Raw genomic sequence first — 24,900 nt, 5'->3', positions numbered from 1 at the left:
CCATTATTGTAGACTGCCAGGAGTCCCTTTGAGTCAGTTGAACCGTCTCACTTTTATAGTCACACAAGCGCGCCAAGGGGAGAATAACTCGCTCTATCCCCATGATCCCAGTTCAACTGACTCAGAAGGGACAGGCGTAGCAGTCTACCACTATGTAAACTAGCAGTTATCAAGGATTAGCGAGGTGCATTCAATTCTGTCTTGTCATGGACGAGGCATTTGGAAACGTAGTTTGTTGGAATATTTTGGGGAAAAGGGGAAAATGGTTTTGTACCCTTTTCTAGTATTGGTTTAGTGAGAAAATGAAGGTATCATACTGTATAGGTATATTGACTGTTTTCATCTTGTATGATAATAATTTATTACAAACATTTATGGAATGACCTTAAGGAAGAGAGCCGCCTCAGAATGGGCAAAGACAGCCTTGTGTGGATACTGCTCATCCAGTGCCCAGAATGCAGATTCTGTTGGATATCACCTTGGAAATCACTCCCTCGCTCTGGAGGAGGGCAGACGTGCCGCAAAATGTGGACAGAAGAACCACTTTCAGTCAACAATACCGATCTGCCAATCCAAAGATCAAAGCTGTAGAAGAAGTACTGGAAGAAACTTTTTTTCGTTAAAGTAAAGTGTGGTAAATGAAATCGCATGATTTGATACTATGGAAGTCGGCATGCAATGAACGCAAAGCCAGTCAAAGTCAAGTGACATTCCAACTGGACATAAGAGCTGCAATCTCCTCGTGCTGAAAGATTATTGACGCAAGTCGAAACGCTGTCTTAGCACAAGGGGGTTTATTAAAAACTGTACACCAATACATGGTACAAGATCTTGGGAGGTCGACAGAGGATTCCCTACAGGCGCCAATGGGAACAGAAATGTGTTGCAGTCTCAAAATTGCGGAAGATGACCTTGGACCCTGGTGTTGTTCATAGATTTATCATTATTAGCACAATGTCATGTACCTTGGGACTTGGACTTGTTACAGATTAATGATTGTGATAGCCCCTCAAACTCCAGTGGGTCTCAAGGATACACCCCTTGTTCGTGTATTATATCAACAGCGACCTTCTAGAGGAATGCAAGGATGTCCTTTGAAGGTTTGGGTGGACCCACCTGGCGACGTATCACATCGATACCTATCAACATAGTTCTGCCTGGCGTACATCTACCCAGTTGTGTACCAGTCGCCCTTTGAAACCATATCAAGGGGAAGCTTGATGATATGGTAGCCACTGGTGTACTTGCACTAGTAATAGAACCAACCGATTGGGTCCCCAGTGTTGATCATTGTCAAGCCCAACAAGCTGTGCATATGTCTTGACCCGTGCAATTTGAACAAGGCCATTCGTCACAAGCATTACCAAATGCCAACAGCTAGTGGAGGACGTCACGACCCACCTTTCGCAAGCACAGAAGTTCACTGTTGTAGATGCCAAGGTTTTAGCAGAAAAGTCTCGATACTGAGTCGAGCTACAAGACCACCTTTATATGCCATTCGGTCGTTATAGATGGAAAAACATGCCATTTGGCATCTCTTTAACACCAGAGTTTGGCAACGTATAATGCATTAGTTTTTTGAAGACCTGGAAGGAGTGGAGGTGATCACAGACGACTTCCTGATCGCCACATTTTGCAGTACTGACCATGACGTAAACCAGAGTCTTAAAGGAATGAGCATGCTTTCTCAAGAAATTGCTGTCTGTGGAACTGGATGTTGAATCATGCTTAAGGTGATTCCTCAGTATTGCACTGCACATCCTGTACTGTGCATTATGGTGTATCAATATTAATTTGATAAATAATATTGGCCCAATTTGCCACATTGTAACTATGGTGTAAGTAGATCGTACATGCTGAAACAGTTCTCAAAACATGTGAGAGAAGTTGTGAGTTACCCATAACTCTTTGCAAATAAGCACACGCATCCACGAACATAGCGAATTTTGTTGTTTTGATAATCGAGAGAGACAGGTACGGTGGGGTTTTACTCTTAACGGAGAAAATTGGTGACCAATATTTTTTATGGCATAATTTTGGTGCACAAAATTATCCCTTTAAATGAATTTTTTTTTTTTTTAATTATCGGAAGGAAAAAAAGATATAGCTGAAAAACACAGTACACAAAGCTCCTTACCAGAGATGTAAATTATGATCTTGAAAACAACGACTCGAGAAACGTTTTGAGTCGACAAGTCGAGTCGAAGTTGAGTGATTTTTCCATAAACTGTATATGACAGTGTTCCTTATGCTGAAGACGTTCTACCTATCAGGGTGTTTTTTCAAGTGTTACTTTAAAAACCCTCTTGTTTAATAGCTTACCGCGAAATGTACCCTGAGCTGATGAAATTAATGTGAGTGTTTATTATCAGTACAGGCTTCAGCGGGGGATGATTGGTTGGTCCATTATATGTCTTAAGCAAGCACATTGACTTATCTTTTTTTATTGTAGCTCTCAACAGGGATTAGTAGGAAACATTCAGGGAAAGTTTCAAGAAAATCGCGGATCATTCGGCAATATTGTTTTCTGCTTAATCATATTAAGTGAAACAGCACCAGTCAAGTGTTAAATACAAGGGTCATCTCCTCATTTCCCAGGGGCTAATGCCCAAATTAATCCCGAGAAGATTCCAGCCATATTGCAGATGCCTGAACCTGAAGATGTTACTGCATTGAAGCATAGTTATGACTGAAACGATTTCTGGGAATGGTGTCAGACCTATCTTGCAAAGTTTATGCTACATCGGCATGAGAGGATGTATTAGCCATGCCTGTGAGATATTGTATTGGCAACTAATGAGTGCTAAGATCAGAGACTTTGTCTTGCGTTGTACAATCTGCCAGACATACCAACCAGAGCAGGCCTGTGAAGAAGTTCAACTGCACGAACTGCCTTGACTCCCTTAGCAGAATTGCTGCTGATCTGTTTGCCCTTGGACAGCAGACATTCCTGATAATGGTGGATTACTGGTCCAAATTCTTTGAAGTGGTTGAGATCCGCAAGAAGACAGCACAAGTTGTTATTACTCAACTCAAGGTACAATAATTATTTGCTCGCTGTGGAATTCCAGAGGTACTGATTATGGCTAGTGGTCCCAAATTCAACAATCAGGATTTCAAGATTTTCTCCTCTAAGTGGCTATTTGAACACTGAATGTCTAGTCAAAGATATCCGAAGTCAAATGGAAGAGTGAAAAATGTAGTAAAAACCTGTCAAGGACTGCTCATGAAAGCGAAGGAAGAGAAGAAAAGACCCACTATTGGCAATCCTTGATTGGCGCAATACGCTAAGTGAGGATTCAGTACATCACCATCTCAGAGGCTAATGGGTCGATGCACACGCACATTACTACCAACAGCTGAAAAAACTTCTTCAGCCAACCAGTGAAATTAAGACCCACAGCAAATAATCTAGCAGCAAGAAAAACATTGCAGTGCAGGCCATACAACAGGGGAATCAAGAACCTCATCCCCTAAAAGCAGGTGATGCTATATATCCATATGAAGCTACCCGGGGAGCAGAAATGGAGGCTGGTGCTTCTCTTGGACAATGGTCATATGAAGTCGAGGTAGATGGATGGCGCTTCTGTGGAAACCGCTGCCAGCAGCGATCCACTCTGAAGTCATCACCAGAACCAAGCAGTCACATTGAAGAGTCTCACTGGGCTGAGAATGAAAGGAAACCACCTGTTGTACCAGAGTCCCTACCCAACCAGAGCCAGACCCAGCCCACCCCTGATTTGAAGGGAATAATGCAGTGTCCTTAGCATAATCTGTCCTGGACAAGGCAAAGCCTATCCCTGCCTTCCACCCCATATGTCCGAGAGAACCAGACGTACCCTACATGCCTGAAGATTATGACTTAAATTGAACATGATTGTAACATTGCTTAGAACTTGACTTAAGTTTCGCGTATTTCTTTTTTCTTTTTCTTTTTTTGTTGTAGTTGTTGTTCTTTCTGATTTTGTAAGGGAAAGGGATGTGACTTGACAAGCGTGACCATGGTCGTGTGATACAGAGTCACTCTACATATTCGTATTGTGAATGCAGGGATCTCAACATTAAAACTGTTGTTGTTTCACCAAACCTGTGATTTACTGCCTTCATAACTCGACGTACTTGAGTTATAATGCAACATCAGTTTTGTGAAATATCAGCAGTCTTTCTTGCCGAATAGCCAAACAGTGTGACTCCCCAGCGTCTACATGGTAGTCAGTACCGTGTATTGGAGAACGGTCACCCATCCAAATATTAACTGCATCCAACAGGACTTGACTTCCCTTGGGCAAGCTGCAACACTATCACATGAGATTGAGGTTATCCGTGTCAGAACAAGATGACGCCCAAATGCTAAAACTGTATGGCATCACAATCAATACCCAAGGGACATCCCGGGAGACTGACACAATTAGAATGTGTTCTCCTCGAACATAACCTGGTGGACTAGATTCCAATGACAAGGTGTCTGCATCCTCATGATGGAGCCTGTTAGATACATGTATATACATATGTACTTATCTTTTGCCTTTTGACCCCAAACAGGTCTTGTTTTGGTAACAGATGCAATTGCTGCCCTTGGCCTTCCCCAGGGATACACAAGCTTGGTCCAATGGAAGTTGAGATTGATCATGAAAAGGCCAGGCTCAAAGGAACAAATACTCTGGCTGGAAGGTAGGGGTTTTTCAATTAATTACCAGCTTTGAAATACATGTCCTGGCTATAGTATACAGTACATTGTGCAAAATGTTCACCATTGCACTTTGGTAAATGTAATGGTACAGACAACCATGAGAGAGTGTCAAACCTACAAAGGGAGTAGGGAGTGGGGTTTGTCTAAGCTAACCATTTGCGAACCAGGGTGGTAGCACAAGCATACACTCCTTGAAATAAGGTGATTTATTTTACAAGCATTGGGGACCAACCTTCCATAGAATGTGTTCAAATATTATTATTAATAATTACATAGATTTAGCCAAGCCTAAAAGCAGAGCTCCTGTTTCTAACCCCAGAAAGCAATATACTGGAAATGTATATGGAAATAATTTTTCTTCTGCATAAAGTACAAATTAGTCATCATTAGTGTACACATACAGTTTACGGTTATCAGACACCTCTGAGCTGACAGCAGTAAACAAACAAGCCTTGCAGCGCCTTTAGGGATATCCCCTTTTGTAGACATCTGCAAGTCTTAACAACACATTACCACCTAGACCCTTTGAAAATTTTATTTTTGCCACATGTACCTTATTTTAATGTCTCACAGCAACCCAAAATACCTTGTTTGAAGTAGTTGTGTTCTAACTTTTATGTCGGCAAATTTGCAGTCTGGGTAAAACCTCTTAAACAAACTTAATTCACTTTTATTCTTTTTGAAACAGTGTTGCTTCCATGGATGTCTGCATACAAAGATTTAAGAAAATGTGTGGTTAGTCAATTAATCCTACTTTAATCTATAACATACCCTATTAATTTTTAATGATGGTAATATTTAAAATTATTATTCTACAAGAGTGTGCTGGATATGAAGTGATAGATAAGCGCCAAGTTGGTTATAATCATATATCCAGCAAGAAGTAGAATAATTGTTTTATTAAAAACTCCAGGATCAACAACTCTTCCACTGAAGCATCAATTTCTGCCTCGGACATTTCCTGTCCAAAACGGCTTTTGTTGACCATTATTTTTTTCTCAGAGCTGGCGAGCCAATGAAAATGCTGGAAATCTGGTATCTGTAGTTCAGTTTTTAATAAATAGATTTACCCAAGCCTAAAAGTGGAGCTCCCAGGTTATTTATTCTTACATTAAGTGAACCTGGCTTGAACCTGCAATCCAATCAAAACACGGTACCTAGTCAGCGGTCAACTTAAAAGAAAACAGTAGACCTCGATGAGCTCTAAAATTGAGCTCTTGGTGTGGTCATATGGTACTGATCATATTGGCATTGATGGGGGGGGTAGACTTCTGGTCATACTGCGACCAAAACCAAATTTTCTTGCACAGATGGGTTACCATCTTTTCTTATCCATGGTGCTCTGCACCACACCTTTGGCGCGCACAGTTCTGCTATACAAATGGTTGTCTGCAACAAGCAGCCTTTAAATTCATCACAGAAGCAGTGAGGAGGTGAATCTCACCCAAGGAGGCCTTCTTGCTGTGTTGCCACTCACTTGGGCTGCAGGGGATGGCGCAGCGGTAAGAGCACTCGCCTCCCACCAATGTGGCCCAGGTTCGATTCTCAGACTCGGCATCATATGTGGGTTGAGTTTGTTGGTTCTCTACTCTGCACCAAGAGGTTTTCTCCAGGTACTCCAGCTTCCCCAGTCCTCAAAAACCAACAGTTTACTTGATTTGCATTGATTGTTAATTTCGGTTTACAGTGTCCCCAATCAGTGCTCAAGCGCTGAAATTATTTTCCTTTACCTTCCTTTCCATGCAAATTACACTGCTGTGGTTATCGCATAAATGTCTCCTTCTTTAGACTCAGCAGTCTTTGGAGGAACATTAAAAAAAAACACTATAATTATTTTGTTTCAGGTTGCACATCAGTAGAGGCACTTGAAGGAGCAACTCTACACCCTGCTCAGGTGTTGAAAATTGAACACAAAAAAGGCACATTGAACTTTGACTCAGATGCAGATTTTGTGTTTCTAGATGACAACCTTTGTGTTCATGCTACATTTATAGCAGGCAAACCTGTGTGGCTCAAGAAAGATGGACTAGTGACAACAATCATGAAACTGAAATACCACATGAGTGACAAAAAGGCAAAGGAACATTGTTAGCTTGAACAAAGTGTTTGGTTAACTTTATAGACTGATTGACGGTCTAAGTTCACAGCCAAACGGTCTGGATGGTACAAGGAAAGATTACTCTATAAATTATGTGCATGTTAGAGTAATTCTCACTGTTGGATGTGTGCAATTTTGGAAAAAGGCAATGATATTAATTTGCAGAGAACTCAATCAAGTCATTTCAATTAACTCTGTGCAAGAGACCCATGTTAAATGATTGGTTGAGGCATGCACTATTCTTGAATAGACTTTTCATACGAGAATAGAAAATTTAAAAATAATTATATGAATATTTTTCACTTTTAAAGAAAATTTTGGTATTTTCCTTTGATGCATATTTGACAGAAGAGTGTAAATTTAATTATTTCCAAGGAGAGTTGAACCCCTTGCAGCATGTGGCTTTGGATTGGCTACAATCAACCCAAACCCTGTCAGGTTTGGATGTGCTGAATACTATACAAAATGTACTGCACACTTTCTACGACAATCAGAGTTTTAAATAAAATGATAAGACTTTCAGCATTGACTTTTCGATTTTTTTAAAAACGAAACAAAAATACATTAATTAAAATATCCAGTAAAACTTTATTTTCAAATACTTCACAAGATGTTTTCACAACAAAATAATTAATATTGTTCCACCCTTAAAAGAGAAAACTCCATTGATCTCACAGATCAGAAATACCCTGGGACTTTGGCACTCAAACTCTTTTATGCAAATAAGCTTTATTTTACTGTCAAACCAGGTCAAGTGTAAGATTTTAATAATATTATTGCATTATTTTAACCCATTGACTCCTTAAATGCCTAGAACACCCCCAGTTGAAGAGTCCTGTCAGACAGACTTAGTTATTTATTTCTGTACATGATTATTTTTTTGTAACTAAGGAAATCCTGAAATTTTAAGGTTGAGGCGCTTGACTAATTTTTAGAAAACAGCCTTTAAAAATTAATGTCTAGTTTCCAGTCCCCCTCCAGAAACTCTGACACTATATTTTGCATTTTCCCCTGATTTGCATTTATTTGTCAGGTACACCAATTGTAGTAAATAACACTTCAGAAGTCTGAAACATTCTTCGGCAAACTGAAGTAAGCCACCTTAAAGGGTATACTTGACATGGTTTAACGCAAAAGATGCAACCTCATTTTTTTGCATGTAAAAGATGGATTTTACACAAATTACCCAGTCTTTTGATACAGGCCATTTACCATTAATTATTGAAGCAGATTTCCTAATAATTGCTACCAGAAATGGCATTATTCTTCAAAAGTTATTTTTGAACTTAACCTTCGACTCGCAAGCCATACTTAGTATTTTACTCGTCAATGGGGAAGGCCTGGGAGTCAATGGGTTAAACACATCCCTGGAGGTCAATTTGATTGCTTCTTCAAGGTACTAGTTCCAATTAACACAGACTTTGTAAACAGCTCGTGATTTCAAACTGGATCAGATGACCAATGCTACAGGATAAAAATTTACAAGGAAGAAGAGTGTAATACTTTACAAGCATCTAGAAAATTATCCAACAAGTGCAGGCAACTTCTGGCGGTAAATATTAAAGAAAATTGACACCATTGTTGTCTTTGAAGAGTTTCTAAACAATCACCAAGTAGATCTTTCTTTGAAAAACTATTATTTTACTAAAACCAAGACCAAGATTCTTCTCTTGCTTTAATTAAGTACTTCTCCACCTTTAAAACAAAACAAAGGAGAAAAGTTGACTTACGCAGGAATTAACATTGGCACATCTCAAAGTAAAAACAAATAGGGAAGCATCCAATGCTTTACAATAATTTAATATCATATAATAATATATACGATATGATGAACATTCTCCATGGCAACCTCATTCAAACTTCTCTTTTATTCCCCTCCCTGGAGAAAGAGGAAAAACTTTGAACAACTGACAAAAAGTTTGATGATGAAGCCGGGGCAAAATGTAAGATTAATGTGAACTGGGTTAGACCTTTGTTTCCCTTGGACTGGAATTTAAATGGCAAACAGACCAAAGAGGAAAAAAAATTGTAATGTTTAGTTAGCATAACAAGGGGAATTTAACCATGAGATCTGGATTCAGAATTAAAAGGCTTTTGTCAAATGGGATTGCAAAACCACTTTAACACCCTGAGGCAATGTCAATTGGCCACTTTCAAATACCTTATTAAAATAATGTCTTGGGACCATTGTAAGACCCAAGAGAGACTGAAAACAATGCTCATGCAAACTTTTGGAGGGCTTGCAAAGAGTACTATGGTATTTTTGAAAATGGCCTATTGTAGAATACAAGTACCCGGGCACCCTTAAGTCTCCCTTTGGGAGAGGTTGTTTCCAGGAAACATATCAGATGAAAGAAGTAAGAATAAATCAACAAAAAAAGAAATATTTTTTCATCTAATAGCCTAATTTTCTCTCTCACTAAAAGCACCACCTCAAGACCCAAGGAAAACTCTTTCCAATCCTTATTTTACATGTACCTCTCTAGATAAGTATGCCAAAATCATGTAACTGTTTTATCTTTGATTTTATTTCATTGAAATTGGGCTAATGCAATCATTTTTGGGTCCAAGAGTCTCCATTTTTCCCCAACAAAAAATGAGAGTGCTATGCTAATGGGTAGTAACAAACCTTCTCTCTCAGCACTGGACTGGGTTGAACTTGCATTTCTTGCATTAACCCCCAAAACATTTTGACTGCTTCTCTATCATTGTACTTGATCATGAGATCAAAGATCTCTTCAAAATATCATGGTCAAACTTGGCATCTGGTGTGTCAAAATATCTGTCCATGAGCTAAAAAGAAATGATTGTGTGTAACATTAGATTATTATCAGGGTTTATTCTCCTTCTTTGCGTGAGGGCCATTTAAATTACAAGGGCTGATGCTCATACGGATCAATTTTTATTACATGTGTATACATACACCTGTAGTATCTCAAGTTATGCTGTAATAGTTCTTAGATTGTGCTAGAGCGACTTTCACATTACCTTGAAAAAGTGTTCGTAATTTGTTTCACAGACCAATTTTTGAAAGATTAAAACAAAGCTTGAATCTCCTTATTCCTGCTAAGGAAACTCCTAATATGGGCAGTAAACAGTTCGAATACCCAATCACATTACTGCATTTCAAATGATGTCAAAGCAAAATGCCAATCACTTTCCAGGAAGCTCTATCGAGAGATGGTGTTGTTTGCATCCGCGTTTGCTAAGAGAAAAATTCACACTTGTTTTCTGTTCGATAAGCAGATTAACTGTTTTGTATTTTTGTTTACATTGTGTTTTTATGTTTATTTTTCAAGGTCACATGAAAGTCGCTCTGAATGGCCAACAATTGAAAAACATATCCCTCCTTTGTACTTGTTCATGTTTATTGCCATGAAATTCTCTTGTCCTGCTTCTGTCTGACCTTGTAACTCAGGCAATATAGAGCAACAGGGGTCCAACTCTGGAGAGATGTGTAGGCCCATTTCCATTGCTAGCACTCAGATTACACGAGAAAACATGCCACTTCAAGTTACACTCTAAAATTAATTCTGTTAAAACTTACTCAGTTGAACTAAATACATGTACATACAAGGTAATACACTGTAAGTAACATCAACACATTATGTCACACTTAGGGAGCGCGATTATAATTTCTAATTAATTTTATGAGGAATTTATTTTTATTTCTTATTTTTTATTTAATATGCAATGCCATTTTTATTTTCATTAGAACAATAATTAACAATTATTCGCCGGCGAAGTGATTATCGGTGAATATTCACCAATAATCACTGAGCCTGAGGCGAATAATTGTTTTAGTATAAATACACACTCAGGTGATTATTTCAAAAAGAGAAAAAAAACATTTAAATGCGAAATCAACTACTGGCAGCCATTTTGTCCGTCGAGTTGATTATCGGCTGATAATCCGAGATAGCGAGCCAATGAGAGTGCGCGATTTTGTATAATCACCTGTGTGTTTATACTAATAGTGCTTACAGAGTAACAATAAATGGAGTTTGTTAATCCCAGAGTAACTGAGGATATCGACAGCTAAGCCAAGATATGTTGTTTCGTCACCGTTCCATGACAATAACAAGAATATCAAAGGAAATGATCCTTACTTAGCAAAAACTACTAAAATCATGATTCACCTGTATGATAATTATACATGTACAGATGAGAAGCTCTACAGTACCTTTTCAACCATTTTTTCTCTTTCATTGTATTCTTCTTCAGACATCATCTAAATGAGATATATAGAGGATATTACTGAACATGGTGGTATGAAGATATGAATTTTACATGTATGCTTGAGTGGCAAGAACAATATCTCACGAGTGAATGCACTGCAGTGAATGAGTGGGATACAGATCTTACTCTGTCTTATGACAGATGATTTTACTTGTCTACTGCGGGCATCCTATGACGTTTGAGGTGTCAAAGGGTTAACACAAAATAATACTGGGTATTAATACAAAACAAAACAGGAGGGATCCATGACGTTGTTTCTCAAGATGACCACTCGTGTTATACACGAAAAATACCACAATTGGTTCCTGGAAGTGGTGATCGCATTGATTAAATGAGTGTTTTAGTTCCTAGTAAAACACTCCAGTCCGTGTAAATATCCACCACTAGCCATCGACACTGCAGGGTTCTCCCTAGTTTTTAGCGCAACAGGTATGGCACCTTTTCAAAAAGCAATTCGTTAATGTTGGAGGTTCTGCAAAGGATAAGCGAATTCTGAGCATTTGCAGGTGATAATAAGTGCTCTTACAAGCGGTAAATTTTACCGGTTACCGCCTGATAAGGAGATCCCTGCACTGCAGTGAATAGTTGTTTTAGTATCATACTAAAACAGTGAGATAGTAATTACCGGTATAGCACTAAAAGGTGATTTTAACTCATTTATTCCTGCAAACATTTTCGGGTGTGAATTCTGAATGAATAGCCCACTTTCAATATATTAAAATTCAGTCCTTAACAAATCCTTATATTTATTCTCCAGAGCCTCTGGGTGATGCCTTTTGTTTAGGACTGAATTTTAATATATCGAAACTGGTCTATTGCCTGGAGGTGAATAGCAAAGGATATATGTGGAGTTTGAGTAGCCAATCAGCATGCATGTTGAATGCTATCCACTGATTTAGTATGTACTAAATAATGATATCCGGTAAATTATTGTATTTATAGATTATGCGCCATAGATACACTGAAATGTCCAGCAGAGCATTGTGGCACCACACAATCTCTATACCTCATAGATGAGTAAAATAATGGTTTCACACTTTCAGTTTTTTCTTAGGTGTAAAAGGTAAGGTTGTGTAAATAATATAACTCCCCCCCCCCCCCCTCCTTCCTTCCTGGAGCTTAACATTGATAGGTGCATAACTCAGAAAGGCTTGGCTCGCTATTTGCACTCAATGAAGACAAAAATGATCAAAAGTGTCCAGGTCTTATAAAATGTCATGACACTCAATAGCTAAGGTGATTCAAGGCGCCCCATCCTGCGATCACAACGAGCAGCTTACTTGAGCTTCAATTTCATGTATGTCGTTGAGCCATCTCCACAACCAACTACGTTTCCTAGCCTTCTCTAACCAGCTTCCCATAGTTTCTTGCTCTTCTGACCCCGAAATGGTTGCCGTCCCTCTTCGAGAATTTACTTGATGCAAAACGACGACCGGCCTGATCCCTACACATGGTGGAACCGGCTTTATACGAGCTGAAAAAAAAGGCAACGAAGAACAAACACATTAAAGGATAGGTCACTAAAGCTCATCAATACAAAATATTTAGAACGGGCAAATTTAGAATATTTTCTTACCGAATGTATACGGTTTTCCGAACTTTGAAGCAGTAGAACACAGTAAAAATCTACAACGATTTGTTACTCGCTGAATCGCCGAAGTCGCCATATTGTTTCAGCAATATTGCATCCAAGCAAAGAATTGTGGGAAAAAACTCCAAAACGGCCTGGCTGCCTAAGAAATGACATTTTAGACTTGATACATGGAGTACCTGACGTCGATAGTTACCGGAAGAAATAAGTGACTTCGATTTTTAGTAAGAACAACATGGAATTCCCACATCTGGGAGCGAATTGTAATCTGGCAACTTGCAAGCAGTTAGGTGCGTTTTAGGGGGCACGTTGTCTCTTTTGTTGATTTCTTGATCTTCTGCTCTGAAACGTTTAAAGCAGCTGTAGAACGTTGCACAACTCGAAAATTCATGATGACTTTGCAGAAAAGAAATTTTACAAAGTTGGGTACGCAGTGATTTTTCAATATACCTTTTTTTCTTTTTAGACTTCCTACCGCTGAAATGTGATGCTTGCTCCAAGTTATTTTGGTGAGTATCTATAAATCTTGTGTCCACACTTGTTATCTGCATGGATTTATGGGACGTAGCTAAAATATAATACAACAATGCTAGTACTAACGATGAAATGGTATATGAAATGGACCATACATGAACTGCGTATATGAAATCAAGTGAAGCTATGATCCTCGCAGTTTTTCAGGCTTCTTTACGCAATTGCAAAAATTGCGTTCATAACTGCGAGGATCATATAAGCTTCACTTGAATACTAGTACTGTAAGAGCTGTAACTGTATAATATAAGACTAAAGCTTCAAGTGTTGTTCTTGTCAATCGATACTTATTCTGGTCGTTTTCACTTTTTTTATTATAGTAAAGAGCACATCAAGTATACAGATCACAGCTGTGAAAATTCCTACAAGAAAGTTGGTTGGCATCTTCTGTATAAATGTATAATACATTCATATTATGTACTCCCTAGTCAAGACACCCCATGTTTCGGCCAAAAACAGGTCAGCTTTAAAGAAACCAACCAGTTGGTTGAGCATCGGGCTGTTGCACAGGAGGTTGCAAGGTCGAACCCAGGCTGGATCAACACTCAGGATCTTAAAATAGCTGAGGAGAAAGTGCTGTCTTTGTAATTTCATCTGCAAATGTTTAGACTTTCAAGTCTTCTCGGATAAGGACTATAAACCCAATGTCCTGTCCCACAAACATCTTCCATGTTCATACGTTGCCTGTGGGATGTTAGCGCATTAACACCTGAACCACCATGGACCACCCCACTGACAAGTAAAATCATCCAGTGTTAGACAGAGTAAAATCTATTAAGTCCCACTCCTAGGAGTCAATATCCAATGACATTTACTCCTAGGAGTCAATATCCTACGATATTGACTCGTAGGAGTCAATATCTTCTACGAATACCTCAAACTCATCTGAAAACTTATGGAGACAGGGCCTTTTTGGTTGTGGTTCCTAGGCTATGGAATGCCTTACCCATTGACATTAAGCTTAGTCCGTCGGTTTCTGTATTTAAGAACAGACTAAAGATGCATCTTTTCAGAGCTACTTAGTATTAATTTTTTGTGTATTATCTTTTTATGCATTTTAAGTTTTTTCTTTTGTATAGCTTTTAATTTGTGAATGTTAAGCGATATAGAGCTTTCTGTATATATCGCTATATAGATAAAGTTATTATTTATTTATTTTAACCCGGATATTATTGTGGTTGTCCTTTGTGTGTGTATGTGTGGGTGGGTGGGTGAGTATAGGAGGTCCTCATAAGCTGGAAAGGAAAGGAAAGGAAAGGAACTTTATTTAAGTGTGTAGTCATTTTAGCTAATTGGGAACACTGTAAACTGTCGAGAAATTATGGTAACAATTAACACAAATCAAGTCAAATGTTGGTTTTTGAGGAGAGGGGAAACCGGATTACCTGGAGAAAAGCTCTCGGTGCAGAGTGGAGAACCAGCAAACTCAACCCACATATGACGCCCAGTTTGGGAATCGAACCCCGGGCCACATTGGTTAGAGGCGAGTGCTCTCACCACTGCGCTATCCCTGCACCCCGCAGGGGTGATATATTGCCTCATACTGCATTGTTTTCCGATGTTTAGGACTTTCAAGTGCCTGTCTGCCCGCTATGTAACAAACCAGTGCCGGTACCCAGAGGTGAACAACCAGATATAAAGGTACACGTAGGTGTGGCATATAAGATTAGTTGATTGTGGAATCTGAGTGAACCTGGTCACTAGTTCTCTAGATAAAGCCAATCCTTCATTTGTTGCTGCACTAAACTGTCAGTCACATTGTCAACATCACATCACGATCTCTGTTCGTTTAGGTCGGAGAACACATTGATAGAGATTGCCAGTCTGATCCAGCAGTTGCCAAGAGAAAGGTACATGTTGAATAGATTGTTGATTAGTGGGCTACTTTAATTTTTGTAATAATTGGTGAGTTTAAGAAGGAGATGACCTGTTTCTATTATCTTCACCTTCCTTGCAAATGATTTGATAATTGCTATCTTTAAAAACTAGTGTAGAGCACTCTTTTATGTTTTATTGTATTATTTAAAGTTAGAAATTAGAAATTAACTAATTTTATATTACCAGGTATTTACTCTTGTTGCATAATTGATTGAGACTAGGTCATCATGCCAATAATTCTCTTGTATTAGCGTAATTATGTGTCCCCAATAAGCGTTAGGGTTTCCAATGCACTAGATGACTTGACACATACAAAGTCATCCATTTATATGTCAGAGATTTTTAAACGTAACTCTTCTATAAATGACTATGGTCTGCGTTCTTCCAAACTGAACATGGCCTTTCCAAAATGTCACACAAATTATTACTAACAGAAACAGTTTTGCATTTACTGACGTGAAAGTTTGGAATGATCTGCCATAATACTCTTGAAGAAGAAACGTCTTGTGGTTTGTGAGAGGATTAGCTTCCCATACAATCAACATGAGCAAAGCTTCATCTTAATTTTACGAATATACTCATTAACCAACTGTATGTCTTCTCGTAAAGTATGTAGTTAAATTTAGCTTTGGTATACATAATTTGTATACAGATTTGGAAATAAAAGAAATAAAAGAATCCATCCACCAATCCATCCATCTTATTTACCTAAATCTCGATCATTTATCCAATAAAGCCCAGTATATATATATATACTAACGGAGTATGCTTTGAAGAAGGCACTTATTTGTACCCCCCGGCTTATTTTCTCTCGAATAAACGGCCCTATTGTATGAGTGTAGATTTTTCAATACCTTCAACAATCATTGTGCTGATTGCAATTATTATAGGCTTACTCTGGGTGTCTTTAAAAACAGGAAGTACATGCTAGTCGCTTCAAGACAAAAAAAAACAGCAACCTTAACAGGACTTGATACATGTATATCATTCTATTAATGGTATCTCACTTAGGAAGATAAAATTAGCAGTAAATGTTAAATCTATGTGTTGAAGTTGATGCATTTCTGACTTGGGATTCCCATGTTTCTAGCATTGCTAAAAGTCTCATCAGGTATTGCGGTCATAAGGACAATTAATTAAGCCATTTGTTTATTTTTTAACATTGATCAGTTTTTGCCAAATTGAATCTATTATTGATCCGTACTTTGATTATTGCAGGATTATTTGGGGCGATATTAGTGACCACCTTACCAGTAAACTCCAGTGATTACAAAATCATGTTGCACGTATAATTCATTCTTACAGGTTCAGATATTACATGTAGTTAACACTTACAAATGAGCTGTTAAATAGACTTGGTTGGTCAAATCTTAAAGAAAGGAGAAACTTGTAAACAAAAGGCTCTTGTGATGTTTAAAACTCTAAAAGAAATGATTCCAATTTATTTAAGGGACATAATTTTTCTCATGAAAATTAATATTGTGACCTCAACTTATACTAACTAGATTTAGTTTTCTTTTTCTCATTGTATCAAATATTTTTATCGGCGGTAATATGAATAATCATGGCTTTTGGAAATTCAAGAGTCAATTGTATTTTTTTATCAAAGTTGCCATGGCGAAATAAAGTTTTCCATCCATCCATCCATCCATCCCCATCCCATCCCATCCCATCCCAGCCATCCATCCCATCCATCATAAGCCTTTGCTTTGCTTAACTTTGTGCTTTCCATTATCCAAAGATTGATTAAAATCTTGTGTTTTTTTAACACAAGAGTTGTCACTGTTTTGTACAGTTGGTCTTTTTCTTCTTTTTAGGGATCAACTTAATTAATGCTGATTATTGTCACTTTGCAAATGAAAGCTAGGCCTGCAGTGATATTAAAAAGAGTGTGGTTTAGTGTTCTCTAGGAATGTGCAGCTAACTGTTTTATTTATTACCTTAAAGGCCTTTCTCAATAGGTGTTCTCTCAAAGGATGCAAGCAGAAAGAGGTAACCACACCAACATATTTAATTTAGGTGTTCTTTAGCTCATTAACCCATTGACTCCTGAATGCTCTTCCCCCCCCCCCCCCCTCCCCACTGAGTAAAATATATTAAGGGGTGTGGCTCTTAACTACCAATCTAAGTATGTTTTTCACGAATTTTTAATACAACAGTATGAGAACAAAAATTGGTTTTACCAACGGAGTTGAGCGTTAGCCCTTTGTCAGAGCGAACCGAAACGTCACCCTTTAGAATCTCTGTACAGTGGTCAACTTACATTATCAACTCCGTTGATAAAACCAATTTTTGTATACTACTTCCCCACCGACGCAGCACCTTCAGTACGAGAATAAAATATGACATCATAAGTCCCTCCTTTGATACACTATTACACACTTTATTTTATTTTATTTTATTTTTAAGGCTAAGTTTATGTTGACCCAGATGTGGCAGATTTGCTATTTGAGGCGGGTCAATCATCAACATACTTATTAAGTTACATCATTAAGTAAAGAAACAAAAAACTAAAGAGTTAGACATTATTACTTTATAAGGTGAAGCGTAACTGATGAATACATCAATAGTTGCATCATGTACCAATAAAGTATAGGAGCAGACTAGATACTAAAGCAATTAGATCTCACTTTGTTGTAATTGTACAATCTTTGAGTTCAGAGGTAATATTTTTGACATCAAGATAAGAGTCTTCATTACCCAGGATCTAAAATAAAGACTTTCATTTGTTTTTTAAAGGTCGGAATTTTTTGATAATGATTTAAATTCATTTTTGCTTTGACAAATAAAGGGATGGCATGTTCTCTTTGATCGGCGAAATATCAAAATATCAGTTTCTTTTTTTGTCCAAATAGAAATTCCATGCTACAGTTTATGAAAAATGATGGGGTGGTTCCCATCCGGTGAAAAAAACGTCTCCTCCTTTTGTTTTCTGGGAGTTTTTACAGGTTTTACACTGGAATACATGGCAGACGACTGGGACTAGTTGTGCATGTGCCTTCTAATTGAAATGATGTGAGATTTCCATTGAAAAAGTTACTTCAAAGAAACATCAATGCAACCTTTTGTAGGGCTCTTTGAATAAAACGCTTCCTTAGCAACTATTGTCTTTCATTGGTTAGCTTACGAACAATAAAATCTTGAACCGGAAGTAAAAATGGCCGATGTGGCGTGGCTGGTCGGTAAAATGATCAGTGTGTCTAAAGTTGTCTAAAACTATTAGTACTTTAATACTGCCCCTTTCTTTTCAACACGAACGGACACATCAGGAGCTTCTAGTTTTTTCTTGTTACATTCTTTCATTTAATTTAGGTTTTTATCCCATGATACTGTGAAACTGTCAGCAAAAAGGAAAGGAAAGGAACGTTATTTAAGTGTCTAGTCGTTCTAGCGCTGGAGCACTAATTAGGGACACTCTAAACTGAAATTAACAATGAAAGCAAGTCAAGTCAAATGTTGGCTTTTGAGGAGAGGAGAAACCGGAGTACCCGGAGAAAACCTCTCGGTGCAGAGTAGGAAGCCAAGAAACTCAACCCACATATGACGCCGAGTCTGGGAATCGAACCCGGGCCACATTGGTGGGAGCCCCTTTTTTTTTTTTCATTTTCGGTTTTCTTGTATTGAGAACTTAATTACACTGATGTAGGTGGTTTTAGCTTTATTTTATCTTTAGACAAGGAAATCAACAATCTCTAACGATGTGAATTTCTTGTTGCTTCGTTGAAGCAGCATCTCCATGCAAAGTGCCACCTCCTTAAGTCTCACTCCTTGGAGTCAATGGGTTAACGATCTTGTTATTAAAGCTTGAGTAACAACAACTTCTACTTGATAAATGAAAATTACCTATAACATGTGAGTAATGAAAACAGCCCTGGGCCCAGTTGTTCGAAAGCCGATTAACTTAATCCAGGATTAGCGTAAATTTTTGTTTCTTGTTTTCAGCTTTTTGGTGAAAATTTATTTTGCTTATTTTTGTTTTTTTGAGATTGATTCCTTCTAATGTAAAGTTTTGCCGAATATCAGCGTTGAACAGCACTTGGGAGTAGAGAAATAAACTCCTTGGTTAATTTTTAATCTGGGATTAGCGTTAATCGGCTTTTGAACAACCCGGCCCTGGTGTAGCAAACATACTCAAGGTGGCAGTGCATTCATTGACAATTATGGCTGCATAAAGACGGCTTTGAGAATGCCACAGAACAACGGTCTTATTGAGTAAAAATCATGGCAGTGCCCTTCTCCAGCTCATGGGTTAGGTATTACACATTTTTTCACTATCTTCCACAAATAGACAATGGAGAGTTGGATTTAAAGAAGAATTTTGTAGAGAATATCAGCATGTTACTTTTCTCTCTCCAAGTGATCACCCATTTTAAACTAGGCAGTTTAATTCTCAGAGAACTCATGCACATTTTATTCATGCAATCATGGAAAGAGTTGGAAATTATATTTATATGTTGATAATAATAATAATAATAATAATGATGGTGATGATGATGATGATGATAAATAATTATAACTATATTTAAAGTGCCTATCACCTCAACACACTTTTCCAATATATTTATTCTCCGAAATCATCCCAAATACATGGTGTTGTTTTTAGAACATTTAGATTGAAATTTCACTCTTTCATTGGCTTTGAAAAATGGGAAAAGTGGTCATACCGTGATTAATAACCGAGCAATGAAAGGGAATGGGTTCGATACCGGGTTGACGTCACAAATTAATTTGCATCGCTGTTTTCAAAGAACTTCCTCAATGCAAATTAATTTGTGACGTCAACCCGGTATCGAACCCATTCTCCTTAATTGCGCGGTTATTGATCAAAGTATGATCACTTTTCCCGTTTTTGAAAGCCAATAAAAAAGTGACATTTCAATCAAAAGGTTCTATAAACAACACCATGTATTTGGGACGATTTCAGAGAATAAATATATTGGAAAAGTGTGTTTAGGTGACAGGCACTTTAAGTGTCAGTGGATTTAGCACTAGAGCACTAATCATGGACACTTATGAAATTAACTCAAATAATTTATTTTATAAAAACGTTTTGTTCCAACTAGCCCAAGCTCCATACCATAACTCACCAAGTTGTACTATTTTTGCTGTGGTAGTATTAAAGTTTATTTGCCTAACAACCCTAATTTCTATTTCCAGCTTGTCCCTGTCAGATGCGATGCTTGTCGGCAGAATTTTTGTTTAAAACACAGACATGAGCAAGATCACAACTGCTCTGCTATCGTGCCAGGTTCAAGAGTCGGAAGGTTGGTGAATTTGCAACTAAGTAGCCAACTGATAATTTTTACTGACTTTGTGAGCTGTGATGACTACAGCTACCATCCAGGTAGGTTAGGTTAAACCACATCAAAATAAAAAATATATAATTATTTTACAGCTTGTATTATAATCTTTACCTACCATTAGCACCATCTTTTGTGCAGTTCAGGCCAATCTCTTGCTTGCTGGTGGCAGACATAATTTTTATGAAATAGCATGAGTTAATTACTAAGTTGCCCTACTGATTTCTGGTACTTTCTACTTATACTTTAAATTTCTTATTCTTTGCAGCAAAACAAGAGCTTCTGTTAAGGCGGGGTATGTTTATATTGTTTACCTGCTATCATTGTTTATTGAAAACAAAGAACCATTATAATCAGCTATCACTCCACTAGTGGCACCCATATGATATTTAACTGACTTGATTGTTTTTCCTGGAATACTCAAGTTTTTCTCTTCCGTCAAAATTGACTCCCACAGGTGTATTTACATTTGGCTGAAGTGCTTAGCGCAGCATCATGTATGCACCTTATAGCAGCTGTCTGAGATGCTGAAATAATTAATTTCTATAATTTTGGCTTGATCTCAAACAGTTGCACCCTTCGCAATTCAGTTTTTCAGACTGCAAGAAAGGGTGACTTTGTAGCTGCAGGTTGTTTTCCGGGGCCAGTTAAGGGCACTTCCAGTCTCATTAATATTGGCCAGGTTGCCAAACACACATCAATAATACTAATAATAATAATGATAATAATAATAATGATAATAATAATAATAATAATAATAATAATAATAATAATATAATTTTTAGTATAAATAGACAGGTGATTATACAAAATCGTGCGCTCTCATTGGCTCGCTATCTCGGATTTTCTTATCAGCCGATAATCACCTTGACGGACAAAATGGCTGCCAGTAGTCGTTTTGCCACTGTAAGTGAAGATGATTTTGTTTTTTTTCCTCTTTTTTGAAATAATCACCTGTGTATTTATACTAAAACAATTATTCGCCTCAGGCTCAGTGATTATCAGTGAATATTCACCGAGACGAATATATAGCATCTTTTCCCTGTGGCCCAAAAACGCTTTACAGGGGACAGGTTGAAATTATCATATACAATATACTCATTAAAAATATCAAATTACATTATTACCACTATTGCAACATAAAACATAAATGAAAAGTAATACCACTTTGGTACTATTATCTTAAAAATTAATAGTCAACTCAAAATAATTCAGGCTCGTGAAATCCATGTCAGCTGTAAGCCTGTAAAAATAAATGTCTCTTAAACTTCTGTTTAAAAGTTTCCATTGATGGCAAATCTTTTATTGACTGTAGAATTTACTGTAGAATGGCTAATTTTTTAGTTTTCTTTCATTTGTTAAAAGGAAAATTTTTATATTTAATCATTGTATACTGACTGTGTAACTGGGACAGGGGCCATGGAGTATGTTTAAAAGTGGAAGGGCTAGGTCTTGGTATATGTACGAGTATTGTAAATTACTACTGTGTAAAGTCTTTGATCAAGCCACAAGACACTGTAAGAAAAAGTGGGGAGCTATAGCCCCCCCCCCCTCCCAAACCCCCCACCAAAGCCCCTCCCTATTTGTGGCCCCTGTGAGAGAATCATGCTCTTTTTCATTTTTTAAAAATGTTCTTTTATTTCTCAAAAGAGAGGCAGCAGCTGCAAGAGCAGTAAAGGCTTCATCATCAAAAGGGCAAACCAAGCCTCAACAGACTGCTTTATCATCTATAGGAAGAGATTTAGACAGGTCTAGGAGAGAGCGGCAACAGCAATCCCACACTCCTCAACCTATGCCTCAATCAGCAATGGTGTGTCTTCTTGACTTAAATTAGGTGTTGTCTCCAAAAGCAAGTAGTTTGAGTGGTTATGAATAATAATAATTATAATATTATTATTTGCTCTTTAGAGTGAAGATGAAGCCCTAGCACTTGCTATACAAGCATCTCTTCAAGACCAATCTAGGGACAAGCTTCCCAGTCCTCCACAGACATCACAGGAAGATGAGGACCAGGCTCTATCAAGGGCCATGGCAGAATCGGAGATGATGGAACAGGAAAGAAGGAGGAGACAGGTATAAAGTGTAGGCATTTGCATAGATTCGTTTAATTAATTTATAAGTTTTTGCGTCCAGATTAACTTGTGCAGGCTAGCATGTAACTAAATGCAAAACGTTTTTATCATATACAGCAACTCAACCCCCAAATTTTACATTACACCATCTCGTTTTACTTTTACTGTTTACAAATTATCTCATCTTCTTTATTTTACCTTAAATGTTTTCAACCTCCAAATTTTACTTTATGTGCTTCATAAGTTAACTACATGTACATCGACAAGTTAGCAAACTTAGTACCGGTAGTTGTTTACCCACAACTGGGTTTTAAGAGGCATACACTGAAGTTGTATTCTTGCTTTTCACTCACATGATCAACAGCCATGTTTTCAACGGAAACATTTGTATAATAATAGAGTTCAATTCCCAGAGGAATGGTTGAGGACACCAACATGGCTGCTGTTTCCTTGTTTGGGGATACCAAGCAAACTGAGTTGGATTATTATACCAGTACTCAATAACCCATTGATACCTCAAAATATTAATGCACAAGGATGCCCCCCAGATGACGAGTAAAATCGTCTGGCAATTATGTATTGAACCTATCTAATATTTTCCTTCTTGGCTTAATTTCAGGAGAAGCAAGAAAAGAAATCAGACTGTTGTGTCACATAACAATAAAATAATACTTGATCGAGCTGAGAGAAAATAAATAATAATTTGTTCGTTGAATAATATTATTAATATTATATTCTATTGTATTTGGCAATTTTTTTTCTCATGGTACATTGACTAGTTAGGAAAATTTTGCATATAAAATGGACGACTTACTAAATTTACATTGACAAAATTTAACAATGCTGAAAATTTATTCCTATCAAACATGACAATGTAATGGATATAATATTTTACAGATATTGTTGACATTCAATTCTGTACAATAAAGTGTGTGGGGGAGCAGCTAGGTGAAATCACAGCAAAACTGTCTCAAAAAGCTGATTCTGCAGAATCTGTTCCTATCTCTTTTCTTGTTCAGGCCATGTTCCTCTTTCACCATTTCATCCCCAACAATAATTTGTGTTATCCAAACTGAGTGCTTGATCTAATGCTTGCACTCATTTTCTGGAGAATGGATCAGACCAAACCTTCATATCTGGGACAAAAATTAATGACAACATTAGTGACATCTTTCAGATGTCTCTTTCAATAAATACTTGTAATCATACATATGTATGTAACTTTTCTGCAAAAAATCAAAGGGTCTATAACTGCAGAAGGGAGATCTATATTGTGAACAAATTATGCAACAACAGAAGGAGCTGGATTCCTCTCCTTCTCCCCTGACATTACCAGTCATTAAAACTGCAAACTTACTTCCTGGTTGTATCTCTTCTTGTTTGATGTTTTTCCTTGTTTCCTTTTGAATTCCCTCTGAGAAAAAAAAAGTTTCCAACTATTAAAAAATTAAAGTTCCTGTTTTGACTTTTTACAATAATTATAGACCCATCAAGCTGAAATTTATACCATCCCACCCTCCCTTGACAACACTACCTTACCCTAGCATTCTGCGGCTAAACTACAGAATACAGGGCCATTTATTTCCATGTCATTGACGTTTGTGTGTCTTGTTCTACAACAGCTTCTAATTAATTTGCATGTGCTGGCCCTGTGTGGCCCTGTAAATCTGTAGTTGCTCCCATTCTGCTTACCCACAGAGAGGCTTAGTTTTTCAAAGAACGCGGAATTCTTTGCATACCTTTGCCACACGAGGATATTGTCATGTAGAGAGTGGAGGACAGGGTAGACTTCCATATACTGGGCTAAAATGGTGTAAGACGGAAACCGGTCGTTCCGCCCCCAGTTGATATGCGGGTGCATCCATGGCATTCTCTCATGGAGTATATACCCATTTTAATGACAAGAGTAAGGACTCATTTCAATGATTAGCTCTAAGCACTGATTTTAGTGATGAAAAGTTAGGGTTATGGTTGGTTTATTATCATATGAGGGTCGTCAGAATACTGAGGGGCGGATCGACCGCAATTCCCCAAGACAACCCGGAGGACGCCCGACGCAGGGAAGAGCATAATCTGCATTCTTTTTTATCATTGATGAGCCACATGTGACAGCTCCTGGCCTTCCATGTCATTCGTGAGAAAAGAGATAAGGCCCATTCCCAAATAAACATAAGGACCAAAAACTAAAACTGAAACTTCAAGGAATACTCACTAGCTTATTATTCCAGACCTATAAAGTAGTACGTAGCAGTAGGAAACGTGAAGCTCCAACACTTACTGTAGATTTCTGGATGCAACTTCGGATAAACCACAATAGGATATAAGGCTGCAAGGGTAAGAGCTGTGAATCCAGCGATAAAAACCCCAGTTCTAACTTTTGCAGACATTCCTGAAACCGATCGAAACCACTTTCTTTCTAAACGAACGCCATTTTGTTTTTTTGTTTAGCCTGAATACGAGGTCCTTTGAGTCAGCGCTTTCTTCTTTTGATCATGTGACTT

The 24,900-nt window shown here is 37.7% G+C and overlaps 2 protein-coding genes, 1 long non-coding RNA gene and 1 pseudogene across 5 annotated transcripts; 2 read left to right on the top strand and 2 right to left on the bottom strand.

Annotated features, from left to right (window-relative positions):
* The first annotated feature begins 4,589 nt into the window (after positions 1–4,589).
* Positions 4,590–8,366, top strand: LOC138015416 (N-acetylglucosamine-6-phosphate deacetylase-like). The gene is made up of 3 exons (XM_068862440.1): positions 4,590–4,671; positions 5,379–5,425; positions 6,535–8,366. Exons 1-3 carry the CDS (start codon positions 4,610–4,612, stop codon positions 6,780–6,782), a joined length of 357 nt encoding a protein of 118 aa, XP_068718541.1. The 5' UTR covers positions 4,590–4,609; the 3' UTR covers positions 6,783–8,366.
* LOC138015415 (uncharacterized) lies at positions 7,357–12,725 on the bottom strand (annotated as a pseudogene).
* A 56-nt stretch (positions 12,726–12,781) lies between these two features.
* On the top strand, positions 12,782–23,752 carry LOC138015784 (AN1-type zinc finger protein 2A-like). 3 transcript variants are annotated; one of them, XM_068862895.1, is made up of 11 exons: positions 12,782–12,908; positions 13,085–13,127; positions 13,470–13,521; positions 14,716–14,790; positions 14,943–14,999; positions 16,975–17,019; positions 20,185–20,291; positions 20,596–20,622; positions 21,978–22,137; positions 22,236–22,400; positions 23,019–23,752. In XM_068862895.1, exons 1-11 carry the CDS (start codon positions 12,854–12,856, stop codon positions 23,055–23,057), a joined length of 825 nt encoding a protein of 274 aa, XP_068718996.1. In that variant the 5' UTR covers positions 12,782–12,853; the 3' UTR covers positions 23,058–23,752. The 3 variants fall into 3 exon arrangements, with proteins under 3 accessions (XP_068718996.1, XP_068718997.1, XP_068718998.1); XM_068862896.1 differs by having other exon boundaries at positions 13,470–13,525; XM_068862897.1 differs by lacking the exon at positions 14,716–14,790.
* On the bottom strand, positions 22,404–24,856 carry LOC138015786 (uncharacterized). The gene is made up of 3 exons (XR_011125639.1): positions 24,678–24,856; positions 23,757–23,813; positions 22,404–23,535 (listed from the first exon to the last, which is right to left on the bottom strand). It is a non-coding gene; the product is annotated as an uncharacterized lncRNA (long non-coding RNA).
* Between the last annotated feature and the right edge of the window lie 44 nt (positions 24,857–24,900).

The sequence above is a fragment of the Montipora capricornis genome, chromosome 9 (genome assembly GCF_036669925.1).
Source record: "Montipora capricornis isolate CH-2021 chromosome 9, ASM3666992v2, whole genome shotgun sequence".
Classification (NCBI taxonomy): Eukaryota; Metazoa; Cnidaria; class Anthozoa; order Scleractinia; family Acroporidae; genus Montipora; species Montipora capricornis.
Note: the sequence above shows the minus strand (reverse complement) of the source record. Positions and strands in the feature narration are given on the sequence as shown.